The sequence below is a fragment of the Sylvia atricapilla genome, chromosome 3 (assembly GCF_009819655.1).
Source record: "Sylvia atricapilla isolate bSylAtr1 chromosome 3, bSylAtr1.pri, whole genome shotgun sequence".
Lineage (NCBI taxonomy): Eukaryota > Metazoa > Chordata > Aves > Passeriformes > Sylviidae > Sylvia > Sylvia atricapilla.
The window spans coordinates 112625015-112641662 of NC_089142.1; the positions used below are offsets into that span (position 1 = coordinate 112625015).

At 41.8% G+C, this 16648-nt stretch overlaps 1 protein-coding gene and 1 long non-coding RNA gene across 2 annotated transcripts in view; both read right to left on the reverse strand.

Annotated features, from left to right (window-relative positions):
• Positions 1–904: 904 nt before the first annotated feature.
• On the reverse strand, positions 905–4035 carry LOC136359765 (uncharacterized). Its single transcript, XR_010743330.1, has 2 exons — positions 3793–4035; positions 905–2259 (listed from the first exon to the last, which is right to left on the reverse strand). It is a non-coding gene; the product is annotated as an uncharacterized lncRNA (long non-coding RNA).
• A 140-nt stretch (positions 4036–4175) lies between these two features.
• The window catches only part of SOS1 (SOS Ras/Rac guanine nucleotide exchange factor 1), a 42839-nt gene continuing 30366 nt past the window's right edge, over positions 4176–16648 (reverse strand). The window contains exons 11-22 of the mRNA XM_066316687.1: positions 14552–14633; positions 14224–14346; positions 13995–14098; positions 12605–12827; positions 11811–11930; positions 11300–11462; positions 10842–10959; positions 9426–9598; positions 8402–8518; positions 7468–7732; positions 7131–7249; positions 4176–5767 (exon numbers count right to left, since the gene is read on the reverse strand). Of these exons, the coding sequence (XP_066172784.1) occupies positions 5264–5767; positions 7131–7249; positions 7468–7732; positions 8402–8518; positions 9426–9598; positions 10842–10959; positions 11300–11462; positions 11811–11930; positions 12605–12827; positions 13995–14098; positions 14224–14346; positions 14552–14633 (2111 nt within the window). The 3' untranslated portion in view covers positions 4176–5263. The remainder of the gene's footprint in view (positions 5768–7130; positions 7250–7467; positions 7733–8401; positions 8519–9425; positions 9599–10841; positions 10960–11299; positions 11463–11810; positions 11931–12604; positions 12828–13994; positions 14099–14223; positions 14347–14551; positions 14634–16648) is intronic.

The following is a 16648-nucleotide window of genomic DNA, read 5'->3' on the forward strand; positions in this document are numbered from 1 at the left end:
AGCTCTTTGGCCTGACACCCTCACAAGCCCCATGACGTGCAGCTTTGGAAAGGTTCTTCCAGCCAAAAATCGAGGCACTAGGGCAGGAAAGCTGATGGTGTACCATGTTCAGAGTCACAGTCCTCCTCCTTGTGCAAGGACAGATCAAGAGGCCACTCACAGACCACAACATGACATGAGAAACCCTCAGTAACTCTGATCTCTGCAGAAGACTGAGAGAAGTTCTGCTGTGATACCCGTGTCACCACCAGCAGCGAGAACACCACTGGCACAGTGCTGTCACCAGTGCAGCACTGCTGAGCTCTGGTGGCACCTGGCACCTTCTGAGGGCAGTTTTAAAGAGAAACTGGTTTTATCACCTTGTTTTGACAAGCCTGGGACACTGGTCTAAATGACAGCTTCACCTTAAAAAGCTGTTAACTGTCACCATGGGGTCAACAGCAATGCCTTGGGGGAAGTTCTGTGAGACTGGGGGCTTGGGACTCCCCAGTCAGTGTGAGGGTGGCTGGTTTTGGGGCCAAGAGAAGAGCACCCACCATGCTGCATGGCTCTCCTGGCTGTGGCAGCAGGATGGGGAGCCCGGAGCAGGTGTCTGTGGATGCACTGGCAAACCTGCTGCAGATGCAAGGCCCAGAGCTCTCCAGTGTTCACTGACCTGCATCTACCACTCGCTTTTCCTCCTCTGCTGGAGGCAAAGGGCTGTGTGTGAAAAGGGCTACCCAGACAGACAAAACCCATCCTTTAACTCAATCAAGGTTTCCTCAACATTTCAAGAATGTGACCAAGCAAAACTCCAAAGATTGAAATGTTTTAGCTGGTCTCTCTCCCATAGATTTTAATGAAACAAATATCCATTTCTCCTCCTTACACAAAGGAAAGCAGTACCATACTTTCCTCCCCTAGCTTTTGGAAACTACTCTGGGAAGATTTTTTTTTTTTAATGTAAGGCTTTTAAAGGCAAAGAACTACCCTTCCCTTTCCCTCACATCCTCAGAGAATTACAAATTCCCTGTCCCCTTCCAGTCAGGGCTGCTCCATGCTGACCAGCCACTGAATCACACACAGTTCCTAGGACTCAGCAGCTTTTTTAGTCACACTGTGGAGGGCCAGGATAGAAATTAAGTAGGAAGAGCCAGATACTTGTAACTGAAGCATCAGCAAGGCCTGTTTGTTCTGCACAGGAATCAGCCACATACAGAACTGTTTGTCCATGGAACCAGAGCTGTGTCATTATGGACAAGTGTCCATTGTAATGCACTGATGCTGACAAGGGCTTTGATTCTTGTGGTTTTGGTCTCATATATGTAATGACACTTTTACCCTTCACAAAACAAACCTGCTTTTCATATTTGCCAGGCAGATACCAGGACAGAAACAGGACAAAGGGAAAAATCCAAACCTACCTGGTAACATCTCCTGGGTGAGGAAATCCTCCCAAAGTGGCAGACCCTTGCTTGTAAAATGCATATGGATTTCAGCTTCTATTTTAGTGATTTAAGGCACAGTTGGAACTGACGGTTCTTTCTTTCTGATTCTCTCTGAGTTCTTACTTCCAGGCCTATACTTACCACTTGAGATGTCCTTGTACCTGCTCAGAGTCTGCAAATGTGAATGAATGATGCTCAGCACCACAAAGGCACAACCTGTTGCAGGATCCATTTCAAATCCATCTTTAGTGTACATGTGTGCTCTGGATCATTTTTCTTCCTATGCCAAATAAACGTTGCCTTTAAATAACGCTGTTGTCTCTTGCACTGAATCAGCCAGAAGGCTGCATCCATTCAAAGAAGAAACAGGTGTTTTTCTGAGGCAACATTACTTAAACAATCCTGTATCCCTGCAAGTGCAGCCATGCAAGCAGACTGCTCCCTGCTCGAGGTTCTAAGACTCTTAGTCAGAACTCAGCTGAGTCACTCTCCAGGCTCCTGGTTAAGATCCTGTTGTTGGTGTAGCTCACTGTGACAGATCTTCAGCTCCTCAGACTCTTCCAGAGAACACCTCTCCATAGCTACACTCCCTGTTCAAGTCAGCCATGCTAGACCCAGAACAAAAAAAGGCTTTCCCCGAAACAGATGCAACAAACTTGTCCAAAGCAATTCCAGTAACATGTGCCCTTGATCACCTACCTTTGTTTTAAAAATATTATAGATGTTCTGCACATTTGGCATCTAAACTGTCATGCATCTAGCAAAAAGGTTTTTATTTTATTTTTCCCTTTCAACTTCTCAGCCACCCAGCAGAGGATTTCACACTTGCTGGCTAGAAAGTAAGAAAAAATCCAACTTACTCTTTACTTCATTTCCCTCATAATGCACTATTTTCCACTGATTACAAAAGGTAAATTTGCTCTCAGTGGGCAGAAAAATGCATTTAAGGGTGGTTTGTGTTTTTTTAATGGAAAATAAGGAATGGCATTTACAGAATAAGCTAATGGCATTTTTGTTTTTACACCTGTATTAGGCCACAGGTTTCTCTCCTGAATAAAGACTTCACCTATGCATTGTCTGGGTTTAGAAATGACAATTCAACAATCTTTTCCATGAAGTACAATAACCTACTATGTTCAACAGTGATATCACTCCAATGATATCACTGGGAGAATCTAATTTAAAACACACACAAAAGAAGAAGAACTAAATATCCCACAATGTCACTCTAAAACTCAAGCACATTTCATTGTCCAGGTCACATCATCACCCCAGGCCACACCAGACCAAATTAGGGTCATTTTACCAAGGAGACAGACAACATGATTAAAATTATTTAATTTTCTATGCAAAAAGTACTGTCACTAATGCAAACATGACCCAAAATAAGGTGCTATTTCAGATAAGAAATTGTTTAACACAGACACAAAACAGTGGCTTAGCAGTTGTATTAAACTCCTAAATGCCACAGGTTTGATTCTTACCCTTCCTGTTTGCAGTTGAGTCAACACCATGATTTGTGCACTGTGACTGACCTGAGCTCCAGAGAATGTTTAAGTTCTTGCATGGTGACCATTGTCACCTGTTGTCCAATATCTCACCAGGAAAGCACTTTAATCCTCCATCACAAAGAGGGGACAGCATTCCCATTTCACCAAGGGAAGCAGAAACCTGACATTTAAGGAATCTGCTGATGAACAGGAGCCTTGAGAGGTCTCTTGACTGAGCACTGGGTGGCCTGCTCTGCCTTGGCTGCACAACAGCACAGACAAAAGTGTGCTGAGGAAGAAATACAGAGCAGAAAGTCTCAATTTACAGAGTTTTCCTGGTCACCCACTGAGGAGGTAATAATTTAGGTAAAATTTCCAACAGTATGTTCACCATGGTGTTTTTATCCAAAGAACCCATAACTAAACTACACCTCCTGTGGCCTCAGAGTTTTTATAAAGCTCCCCATGTAACACTGTTCTCTGAACGCAAGGTTTTGATATCTTCACTTTGTTCTTCTTTTGCCAGAAAAAATGTTTCAAAACACCATTGTTAAAGACATCCAAGAAGGAATATAACTGACAGTTTCAAGATCTGACTGTGGTGAAAACTGCCATTCCTGCTGATGAAATGCTTTCCAAACATAACGACCACAGTAAAGGATCAAAGGGCCCTGACCAATGGCACTGCTGAAAGCATTAAAAAAGGTGATTTCTGCCATCATTCAACTGACACCATCTTTAAGAGACACAGCTTTCCAAGAGGTGCTCTTCCAAACAGGAAATGTTCCTCTTCTTCCAAAGAGGAAATGTGAGGGAATTTTATTTGCCCCATGAGCCACGTGAACTGAAGATGAGACACTTTATGTTTCACATACCTACTGTAGAGGACATTACAGAGCTCCTTTTCTTCAACAGCTGCCATCCATTCCTGTCGCAGGCTGATCTGGAGTTGAAGAGCAGCATCCAGGTTTCTGGATAAACCATGTCAGAATACTCACAACATACCTGTTCTGTCATGTGTACTTTGGACAGAGAAAGCCACTGTAAAGATTAATGTAAGTTTGATTTTTTTCTAATGTGTCATACAGGACAGAGGAAACATTTCATAAGGTATAATAATTCACCACCTCTTTAGTCTCTTATTACTAAAATACAGAAAACTAGGAAACATATGTACCACAAGATGGGCTTTTATCCCCCTTGGTGCTTAACTGAAAAACTATGTTGAACATTCGTCCATGTAATAATTTAACATATGTCAGCCAAACATATCTTTATCTTTATTTCAATTAAATTAAAAACAATCTGCAAGTATATTTATGCAACATTCACTATATACACACGATTTATGCAACTGCAAGGCAATCCTATGTATGCTGATTAATCTATTGTTAGTAAAACATGACAACAGCTATGGAAGTTGACAAGTGACTGTTTTCATGGCATGACTGAAAAAGAATAGCTACTAGCCATGAAATGGATTATCAGTAAACCTTAAAAAGAACATGACATAACCTAGCAGAGATTAACAGTCTTCTAAATGTAGTATATTTGCTTCAGATGATAGTGCTGCTTTTAATAAAAAAAATTCGCTGTCACCTTAATGATGTAAGACTTTCATCAGCTCTAACTAAAGAAAGCAATAATTAGACATTATGCTTCCTGGCAAAAATTTATTTTTGAACTGGCACCACAGTATTTCAGAAAATAATAATAAAGTACCTCTTTGGTGAAGCCTAGGTACCCCCTACTGCTCATTGTAACAACTTGTAAACAGGACCGCAATACAGTGCTTTGCCTTAATTCTAGCTCGATTAGGTACCACAGATCTTCCTCACAGTCCTTCTCATCATTTTAGGAAGGTATTTTAAAGCAGGGAGTAAGTAAAGCAAAGGAAAATTAAGGAGGATATAAAGTTCCCTGTTTGAGATTTAAAAAAAGTGCATAATGTTTTCATTCCAAAAACTGTGCCACTGTATGGAACTGATGGATACAAGACTGTTTTTCCTTCCTGTACTGGACATTATCGATCATTACACAGACACAGTCTCTGCTCATCGGCCAAAGAAGTCTCTCCAGACTGTTTTCTGGTACAATCAGCTGTCCAATTACTTTAGAACAATGTCCTGCATACTAAAACAAGAATAGCGAGTTAACCAGGTTTCCCACTAGAAAGTCTGGTTTTTGCAATTCCATTTCTGTACACTACATTTCCAACACGGCATTGGAGAGTTCTTAGTGTTTGGCATCCACAGCCCGACTCCTTGACACCACCAGGTTCAGTGCATCCATTGCCAGCAACAGACATAGCACCAGGAAAAGGCAACTCCCAGCGCAAGGGACAGTTCAGGAGGAGGGGGCGTTCTCCAGCAAGGGCGGCCCGTCCCGATGCATCGAGGGGTGCGTGTGCTCCCTTTTGTAAGTTTTTGGAGGAAGCTTTGGGATATGTTGAGAAGTGCTTTGTCGTGGAGGAACGGGCGGCCCAGCAACAGAAAGGAGGTCCACGTCCTGCGGTATCAAGGGCGGTGACGGCAGATGCCTCCGTGCTACATGTGGAGAGGGTGTCTGGGGGGGCGGGGGCGTGAAGGGAGAGGGGCTGTTGGGGAAGAAGGTGTTACCAAGTTCGCTTTTCCTCCCCAGGGGTGGAGGCTGCAGGTGTAGTGGTGAGCTAGAGAAAACATCTGGAGTTCGCACAGGCTCCCGTGGTGGTAGCTCGGGAGGGTTTGCAGTGGTAACACACGAGTCAGAGATGCAGGTCCGATCAGGCACCGAGTACCTTGGAGAGTACACTTTAGAAGTTGGCTGCCTAGGAGGGATGGCTGGTGGGTTGTCCAGGTGTGCAGAAGTAAGCTGAGGTACACAAACATGTCAGTCAGTAAAACCCCAGAGAGACAGCAAAGCACAGGACCCTGCTGTGACACAGAAGCCTCCTCCTGCACTTCAGATTGCTCTTAGTGGGGCTGTGGCAGCACAGGACTGAAAAGCCAAGGATGGCAACACCGGAGTGAACAGCCAAGGATGGGAGGAATGAAGGTGCAATCATGGCTGCAGCAACACCGGAGTGAACAGCCAAGGATGGGAGGAATGAAGGTGCAATCATGGCTGCAGCAACACAGGAGTGAACAGCCAAGGATGGGAGGAATGAAGATGCACAGAGAGGCACAAGGGCAGGGCAAAGAATGGTCAAAGCAACAATTTCCATGCTAATTCCAGGTCTGCTTGCTGGGGTGGTCTGGATGTCTTCCACCACCTCCCCAGTAACTTGGAGTGGGTTAACACACCAGATATTTCTTCAAGAAAATGAGAAAAAGGGAGAGGCAAATGATGCTGAACAGGGAAAAAAAGAAACCATGCTCAGGAGTTAAGTAGTCAGAATTATGGAATTGAACAGTTTCCAAGCTGCAGACCACAGTGACAGGATAACTGATCTCCAACACCCTATCACATACACAATGTTTTCAAATACATTTTGGTAGGATTTCAGGTATGTTTTGGTGATATGTTAAATTCTGCTGAATGACAAAACTGTTGCTTGTGGTCTGAAAATAACTGCATAACTGCTGAAGAGCCACTTACAAGCTCTCTTCAAAGACATATCTGCTCTGAAATAATTTTGAGTGGGATTTTGAAATCTGAAATCACAAACAAGCTTCCACTGAAAACAGGTGAATTTTGACACTGTGTGCAACAACAGCTGGATCAGATCCCAGTTGCCAGACAAATGCAAAAGGAAAATGTAGCAATGTCTTAAGCAGGCATGCAGACAAGACGGGTAAGCAAGAGGGGAAAGCAAGCACTTGAGCACCACAGCATCAGGGTCAAATATTCTGGTGAAACTTTCCAGAGGACTGAGTTGTGTACAGCACTTTCCATCACTACTGTTTAGCAGTTCTGACTCTTATTCATATATCCTACAATTATTCCTGGGTGGAAACATCTGCCTGAAGCCTCAAGTTCTCACAGGCAATGCAAGGGCCTGAGCACAGCACATCAGCAGATGAGACATTGCTAATCCTAAATGTATGTCCCATCTGTTCTCATGTCTGAGATCAAGACACAGTGAGGCAGAGCTGTGAAGGCTTGAAATACATGGCTGCTTACTCTTTCACATACAGCTCTTCAAAAAATAAATGTACTCTGTCTTTGAGAGTTACTTTTCTATCATACCCTGCCCCTCTTCAAATGACAAATGACCTTTTCTCTGCTTACTTACTTTTGATGGGGAGGATTCAGCTGGGGCAGATTCTGGTCTTCTTCGCGGAGGAACAGGAGGAGGGACAGGAGCATCATCTGAAGTTTTGGTAAAGTTTATGGATGACACAGAAGCAGATCCTAAGGGACATCAAAAAAAATCCAAATTACAAAACGGTAATAATTTAGAGACGGAGGGTTTACATTCTCCATTCCAAGGGTTTCTAAACCAAGAAAGCTGTCCTTCCAAACCAAGGCAGGACACTGCAAGGAGACGAAAGCAATGATTTTTCCTCTTTCCACAGCTGACCTCCCCCAGCCAAGAGCAGGAGCTGTGGCCGGCACGGCTGAGCACCTACGTGTGTGGAAGGGGCTGGAGGGGTCGGAGTCGAAGACGCTGCAGGCGTCGGCGGTGCTGGAGGTGGCCGAGGCGGGCGGCGGCGTCAGCGGCGTGCGCGGGGAGTTGGGCGCGGACGCCGAGGCCTCGGCCTCGCTCTCGGGGATGCGGCTGTAGCTGATCTTGCGGGGCTCCTGCTGCAGAGGCGTGGGGTGCCGCATGGTGCCCGGCCGCGGGTTGGACGGCCGCACGCCCGGCGACTTGAGGGGGTAGCTGTACTTCTTGGGCTGCAACGACACAAAGGAGCGACTCCAGTTGAGGGGCCGGGACGCGGCTTCCGTGGGGCCTGGTGGTTACGAAGGCAGAGGACTAGCAGGACAGTGCCACGCTGTGGGAACTGACAGTGGTCACAACATGGATTCTCAGGCTCCAGGCAGTAGCCAGAAGCCTGTGAGAAAGCCAAGCACAGAACTCTCTCAGTCTGGCCTGGGAAATCATAAGGAGGAACCCAAAATATCCTGTAGATATCGTCCTCCTGACACCTGGTGTTTTTCCAACTTGTTTACTGGTAAAGATGTTTACAAGAAGGTGGTGCCCTAAAGAACCAATCCTATTCATTGTACCAAAAGATTATATAAAAGAATCTGTTTCTCAATAAACTTTGCTCTAAGCCCTCCAAAGAAATCAGAGTTCTACATGTCCTTATACGAGCTGTCCTGGATCGTAAGGATACCTCACCATCCTGAGATGCCTTACTTAAGCGGGGAAGGATTTCTTGCTTCTGAAAGCAAGGAAAAACCCTCTCTCTTACACCCTGATTGATTCATTTCTTGGGGGTTTACTTTCCTTGCTCCTTGAAACACATGCTGACAAGACAGGCAGAAATTATTTCCGCCATCTATGAAAGACAAATATAAGCACTTTTTGCAAAATAAATACAAGAATTGAATACTAACAAATCTTGGAGGAGGCTTGACATTTCGTGGCTCTATCTCCAGTGACTTGTTGAACAGATAATCTGTAAATTCTGTCTCCACGCTGTTTCCCATTGGATTCAGGTTTTCAAAAAATCTCTGCAATACAGGAAATACAGACAATTTGTCAGCTAAGAAGCTTGTTAATACTGCTTTTTTCTACAGTACAAATGATCTCAGTTGTTCAAGAGAAGAGAGAAAATGCTGGAGTCAGAGGTAATGACAGACTTCAGCTATTAAATCTGTTTTTGTCATGAGGCCTTTTCTGGACATCGTTACTGCTATGCTTGGCCTAAAAACCAGCTGTGCAAGCACCCTAAACGCTTGCTGCAGTGCAAAATCAGACCATGTTTGCTCAAACACTTCCAGAAGAAGCTGCAAACAATCCATCTTTACACTGATGCAGAGAAGACTGCTCCCACAATGCATTCTGTCAAAGCCTGAGGAGAACAAATGAAAAAAAAACTTGCAGAATCTCTTAAGCTAACCTGTCCTGTGACTCTCTGAAAGTGCATAGCTCAAAAGATGGTAAGAAAAAAGAAAAAAGGAAGGAAGGAAAGCAACCAGAGAGGACACTGCTTAGACAACACCTCAGACCAAGGAAAACAAGCACCAGGAGAAAGAAAGATGTGAGTATCATCAACACATGGTGTAAACACAGTGCCATCAGGTAAACATGGACCATAAAGGCAGTGTAACAGAGGAAAACACAGCTGGGCTCACTGAAAAAATAACTGCAGCTGAGTGAAGGACAATGAGGATCTGCCAGTTTCAGCTCCTCTCTAACACTGATCAAAAAGATCTACCCATGACCCATCAGCTGAGAAAAAAGATTAAACAAACCCAAGAAACCGCAAGCATTGATCGTTCTGCCTTTCTTACAGTGAGACACAAGAGAGGGTTTATGATATCTGTGATTTGGTTGGACTGAATCTATGTCAATTCACTCTGTCCTTCTGGTCTGTCAGCTGAGAGAATCAACCCAGAAGGAAATGGTGTCACTTACCCTGATGTCAAATTCCACTCTTAAACAATAGGGCTGGTTCTGGTACTGCTGGATCTCCCCTGTTATCTCAGCTACCTTCCTCCTCTTGCTGAAGTTTATAAGGTCTTTCCCATGTCGCTTGAGAAATTCAGGATTGCCTTCTTCTGTTTTCAAAATGTTGGTTAAGTAAATCCCTACATGGCACACAGAAGAGGTTTTCAACACAGAGTACAAAGCAAGGAGGAAGTCACAACTGGAATACAAGGAATTCTTAAAGAATTTAATTTGGGCACTACAATTATTTAGAACACTCCTCTGTTAGAGTCAATAAGAGAACTGCATCTCACCTTTCGATAAGGGCAACAATTTGAATATTTTAACATGCCTTTTCCAGAAAGCTGCCTTTTTGCATCAAAGTCCCAAAGCCTGTGCATCTTTCTATGCTTTATGAAGCTCATATAACACTAAAAGAGAACACTGAACAGGAGTGCTTTCTCTTAACTCCTCCATTAGACACCTCAGCTAAACTCCAAAAATTATTTTCAGGTTTTATCCTGCTTTCATAATTGCATCAAATTACTTGAGGATTAGGAAGCAAAAAGTGCCTTCCACTCCACAGACCATGTGCCTGGAATTGTCATTATGACTTGACAGAAATAACTGAAGCTATTCACATGTGATCCTGCTAACCTCTACTCATCTCTGAAGCAAGACAGAAGGTTTCTTAGTTGATCTTATCTTTCTTTGCAGAGCTCTGGAGTATATCTTTCCCCAATCTGTAAAAGGCCAAAAAAGCTATCAACACTATTTTCTTTCAGTTCTGGCCTGAAGCCTATGCTGGACAAGTGCACTGTCCAGACTTGGAACTGATCTGCAGCAAACACTGAAGTGGCTTGCTTAAGAACAGGAGTGACATGTGCTTAACACCACAGTTGGCTAAATGTCAGCGATCTACTTCAAAGAAGAACTGTTACATCTGATGATAAACAGGATGCTTGCTTTCCAAACTCTGTTTCTACAGAAATAAGACTTTTTAATAGAAATGATACACTAGCTGTATTTCTTGGAACACCTGATGGGGAAGAGGATCTTTTTCTCTCCCAGTCAATGCCAATAATATTTCTAATGTGACTCTAATTGAGAGTATTTCTGGTTGTAACAGTTCAGACCACACTCAAAGTAAAAACCAGCAAATGTGGAAATAGGATATTGCAGATATACTTATTTTTACTGCAAATAACATCTTCCATGAACAGCCACTTTACAGTTTTTTTTTCCACATATTTGTGTCTGGGCACCTGAAATTCCAACCCACCTGTCCTGTTAAAATTTACTTTGCCCTCTATTGTTCATACAAGGTATTCTGTTTAGTACCTTAGCTGAAAACTTTGCAGATGTTAATGTGGGACATGGCTCATCCAAACCAAATGTACTCACCAAAAAAAGGCACACAAGGAGGATTAATGGACCTGAGTTTTGCCAAGTATTTCTTATAATGGTCCTCACTCAGCTCGTAAGCTTCTTCTAAGATCTTCTTCTGGCGACTTGGGATTTGCTGAAAAGAGAGATCAAACAGGTTGTTTGGAAAGAGAAGATAAAGGCATGGCCCAGCAACAACACAGAGTAATGGTCTCCCACTGGTACTTGGATCAGGGACCACGAGGACAGTGGCCCTGTCCATCCTGAGATGCCTTTCTTAAGTGGGGAAGGATTTCCTGTTTCTGAAAAGCAAGGAACAAACCCTCTCTCTTACACCCTGATTGATTCATTTCTTGGGGCGTTACTTTCCTTGCTCCTTGGAAGCACATGCTGACTGACAAAATACAGGCTTTCAGTGTAGCCAAGGCACCCTGCATGACACTGCCATAGCAAAAGTGGAAAACATTTCACTGTACCTCAAATGTGTGGTCCAACCTATACACTGCTGCGGAGTTCATAGCACTGACAATCTCAAGGACACCATTAAAGTTGTTTAGCTCTTGAAAAACTTGCAGGATCTCAATTATCCGGCTCACTACAATTACTCTTTCCTCTAGGTTTTCTGTTTCTACAATGCATCTGAATACACAAGAACATGGGGGGTTGTATTAAAGAGCTGAGGAGGTTTCCAAAGTCAAATATTCAGTTGTAAAACAAACAAACACCATTTTATCAAATTACTTGAGGTAGTTCTGAAAATGTCTTAGAGATTTGAAAATATTCTCTTTTTTTTTTTTTTTTTTAATTTTGATACTTGAAAGAATAAAAAGCTTGAAACCATTATGTTAAAATTCTCCCAGGGACCCTTTTTAACATCTAAACTCCAACACAGAAATTCTCCTAGAACAGAGTTTTTCACAGTTTACTTGTGAATGGACTGTCAATGTCCAGACATGGAGTAGGTGCAGATTCAGGAAAGTCACTTACTTTTCAAACCACAGAGTTAGGTTAGTTGTATGCCTTATCATTTTGAGAAGGTTGGGAGAATTAATTTCTTTATCTTCCTTTGTCCACACACTTCCAACTAGTTCTGATGGCTGCACAGCTCTGGAAAAGTAGATGTTTTATTAAAAATGTAACTAAAAACAGGAAAAAAGGTATTACTTTTGCAAACCCTCTTGATTTTCACTGAATTTGGAATTCATATTTAGAAATAAATTCTTAAGGTATCCCTTCTCCAGTGTTAGGCTGCCCTCATGACTAAAGGACTGATATTTCTATGCTTTCATTTTAGACTGTAGGTATTTCTTAATCTATGTGTCTCTTAACCACCACTGTCTATCTAAATGAAGAATGAAATCTCCAGTTCATTCACCATAACAAAATGTGACCTTCCAATGCCTGAATGACTTCTTACAGACAGCCGATGAGATCTGACACATCTTAATTTGGCACACAAACCAGGATGTGGAGAAAACTGATATAATAATTGTTCAAACTTCTCAAACATTGGTCTACTCAGAAAATATCAAGAGAAAGCTGGAGCACAAGAAAATTAACAGTATGCAACAGTCACACACAGTGCACATTAACTTGGGGAGGATAAAGCAAATATTGTATTTAAGACAGCTTCCTCTGCAAAAATGGCAATTAATCCACAATCAAGGGTGAATTCCCTTGATTTCTGTGGGGCTTCACATCAGAGGCCCCCAGCAAGAATTTCAGGCATGGAGAATATTTTGATTTGCGCCATGTGTTTCTCAGTGGGGGAGAGGAGTTACCTGTAAAAATCTGACTCCAGCAAAGTGAGCTGCCGGGCGATTTCTATGGGATGCAGAGTGAGCAAGTCAAAAGTCTCTGTGTGGCCTGGTTTGCTGATGTGCCACTCAATTGCTGGAGGGGGGCTCTCAAAAGTGATGTTGTGGCTGGGCCCAATGGCTTGTGCCTGCTTTTTCCTGTTGATTATTTTTGTGATGGATTCAACCCACTTCTTCATGGCTTTGCCTGGCACACAGAGAAAATCACTATTAAGTTAATACTGTTTTTCCTAAGACATCAGCAAAATTCAGGAATCTTTGGATTTAACACCAAAACCTACTAAACTAAAGAAATGTTCTTCAGGAATTAAAGCAGTATTCTTTAGGATTGGATTCTTAGACAAGTGTAGAAGTATTCACAGACAGAAAGAATTCCTCAACAGCCAATGCTGGGCAGGACTTTGCCCAAGCACAAATCAGAATACCCAAATGAGACTCCTGCTCTGATTTAGGTGCTTTTCTTTCTTTTCTGAATTTACAGTCAGTTTTGGGGAACAAACCTTGTTTTGCAGAAAAGGCACCTCTGCAAACACCTTCAACTTTATAGTTTGGACAAGAGCACATGATTACCTCAGATAACCTAGAAAGTCAAAATAACAAACAGGGAAAAGCTTCTTCCTGTACTGCATTTACCATCAAAGCTGAGAATAAAACTGAAAGGCCAAATGCCTTTTTAGCTCTGCACCATAAGAATTTCATGCACCAGTCCATTGAAAATTTTCCAGTAACACTCACTGAATTAACTGCCTCACCCTCCTCTCTTTTTAATGGCTAAATAACCACCGAGTCCTTCTCTGACATAGTCTTTTCCTACAAATTGCTCCTGGGTTTGTCTTGGTTCTATTTAAAAGGAAACAGGAAAAGTCTGTACAATCACAATGGCAAGGTGTCCTACAGTTCTAATAGGCACTGTGAAGTAGCTGGAAACACTTGTTTCAAAGAAAAAATGGTTTCCAGCGTCCAACTTTTACAAAAAGTATCTCTGTGTAAAGTTTAAAATGACAATCAAAGCAATTATTCTGTCCTGACCATTACTCAGTTCTTATTATTTTTCATTATTTCAGTCCCTCTACAACAAAACTCGTAATTCATGTAAATAACAATCACTATTCTGAACAGGAGCCAGATTTTAAATAATAGTGTGTATGTGGTTAATTAAAGTTTATTTCATGCTCTTTATGAAGCATTTATTAAGCAGTCCATCCTGTTTTTCCTGAAAGCAAAACTGATCACATTCCATATCTTTTATATGAAATACATATTTATATTCTGTATTTTTTATATTGAAATATATATAATATATTGAAAGGGGATGCTTTAGGAAAAAGGTTAGCACTTCAGAAACTGTAAATACCTCTTACTGTTCCAATGAACTCCTCCAAACGTTTCAGAAGGTCAGCATCTCTTTCAAAGTCATAGAAATGGTGCTCTACCCAGTGTCGACACACATTTAATACTCTGCAGAAGCCAGGAAGAAATGAACAGTAGAGCTCAGTCTGCCTTCCCTGCCAGAGGAGCTGCAGGGAGGCAGCACCAGGGGCTGTTCAGGAGGAGCTCAGGGCTCACAGGGATGCAGCACTCACCGTAGCTGCACGGGCTGGATGTACTCCTTCCTAAACCTTTTCAGCTCTGCACTCAGGGGCTGGTCTCCGTTCTCCATCGCCATCCGGTCGGCTTCTGTCGGCTCGGGCTCTGGAATTTCAAATCTAGCACAGAAGATGGGTGTTACACCAGCCTTGGGCACAGGCTTCTGGCTATAAACTTGTACATTTTACTGGCAATCCTTGGAGGACTTTTAAAAAGGTGCTTGAAGCAACTCAAAACCAACTGGAAAGCCAGAATCTTACACACTCCCAGTAAAAAGGAAAAGAAATGCACTTGATAAGAACAGTATTTGTAACAGTGGCATACCTTTCTATTAGCAAACTCAGCAACTCTTGAGGTCTACAGAAGGATCTATATGTTGTGAGAAAAGTCCGAACAAAGTTGGGATCTAAGACAAAGAATAATTTTACACTTATGTCAGCAATTACCTGATTTTTTTCCCTTTACAATAACTTCAATTATCCATTAAAATTAAGGATGTCACCCTATCGATTTACAGAGAAGATGATGTAAACTGAAATGGATTTGGTAACAATTCAAAACCTCCTAAAGCAGCAATACAAAGCAGAATTTAAATAATTTTCATTCTGTTGAAGGCTCCCAACAATGACACTTCCTCCCCCCCTCAATTGTTAAAAGACAGGATTCTTTTCCAATGACTTTGAAATTAACTAATTGATGGTTTTATTTATGAGCAAACAACTTCGGTTTTGACAGTGATCAAAAAACACATTAAGTAACTGTGCATGGGGTAGAAATGGCCTCTTCCATGGGAGAATATTTCCCCTAAACTGGCACAACTGATAACCAGTCATGGTTAAGGCAGCCTAGAGATTTTTCATCTGACAGCTATGTTAGAGGTTGTATTTATTTCACTTCAAGAAAATCAACTCATTTCATTTAAATTGACTAATTACATATCGATTCATTTAAAATATGAAAATGTGTCTTAAAAACAATCAAGTACTGAAAACAGAAAACCAAGGTGTCTCTCATAATGACAAAGGCAAACCCATTTGTTTTCAAATATGAGGAAATGCAGTGATAGCTCACTGGCACTGTACAGAGCTGACTAGAAACAAGGTTAACACTGTTAGCACTGAACAGGATTAATGAGCAGATTGCAACAGCTTTGCAATTTTGCAGTATTAAATCCATATCTAGATTTGAAAACTGAACTCCAGCTGGTAATTGTCCTAACACAGAGTGGATGAAGAGGAGCTCACAGGACCTGAAGCAACAATTCCTGTAGGCTGTAAGACGTAGGATAAAAAGGCTCCACTATTTGACCTAATGTTATATTGCATTTGTTTCCTGGAATATGGATTTTTAAGAGCTGCTTTAAAATCCTCCTTAACTCTTGACCAGCATCTTGTCCATTTGAATGAACATCCCACCTTTCTCAGATCCCACTGAGTTGTTCATTTGGGCAACAGTTTACTGTGGTGTGCTACACACCTTAACTGTGCCATGTAACACAGCATTTCCTTGCCATTTTGTTGCATGCTAATTCTAATTTTTTAAACAATTTGCTATTCTGCTTCTCACTCTATTTTTCTAATCATAATCCCTCTCCCAGTCCTTAAAACTGTACAGTCCAAAACTATTTTCAAAGGCAGAACTCCAGTATTTTCTGCACAAATAAGGTCACCCTGTTCACATCATCTTTATCATGAAAACACACAAATTCTGCTGTGCTAAAGAAGCACAGTAACTCAAGCTTTCACAGCTTGCAATCTGTACATCTCCTCTAAGAAAGAGATTTTCATCTACCCGAAAAAAAGAGCTTCCATAGCAATTAACATTTTCAGATCACTGCAAGCTCTGAGTCATAGCTATTGTTATTTACAGGTAGGGGAAGCACATAAATCCACAATTCATATTGAATTTCAAACGAAGGAGATCAGAAAATCAAATCTAACTTGGTTATCTCACCAGCAACAACTGTGACTCAAAATAGTGTACAATATAGGAGTAAGCGTTAAAAAAATACAGACACCACCAGTTAGCCAGGATGTCTGCTCATGTGATAATTCTCTCTTCAATGCAGCCAATTTGAAAGCTAAAAAAGAACAATAAGTGTTCTACGAGGATTTATAAATAATCACCCTTGAATTCCTTAAGAAAGGAAACGGACACTATGATGACGCACAAGCACTCTTAACATATCAAAGCTTTAAAAATAGAAGAGTGCTGCCCTATAGATAAAAAAAAATGCCATGACTTTAAAATGTTGGTCCCACCTAACCCAGCTGCTCTTAAAGAAGAATCAGGCAAGAGGAGATAATGAATGCAGAAACATATCCAAACAAGGAAAAGCCACCAGAATATGCAAATAGGGTCAGAACCTGAACTCTTAATTGCAGGGCAATCTCTCTCATGTAAAAACACAAAGAAAGCTGC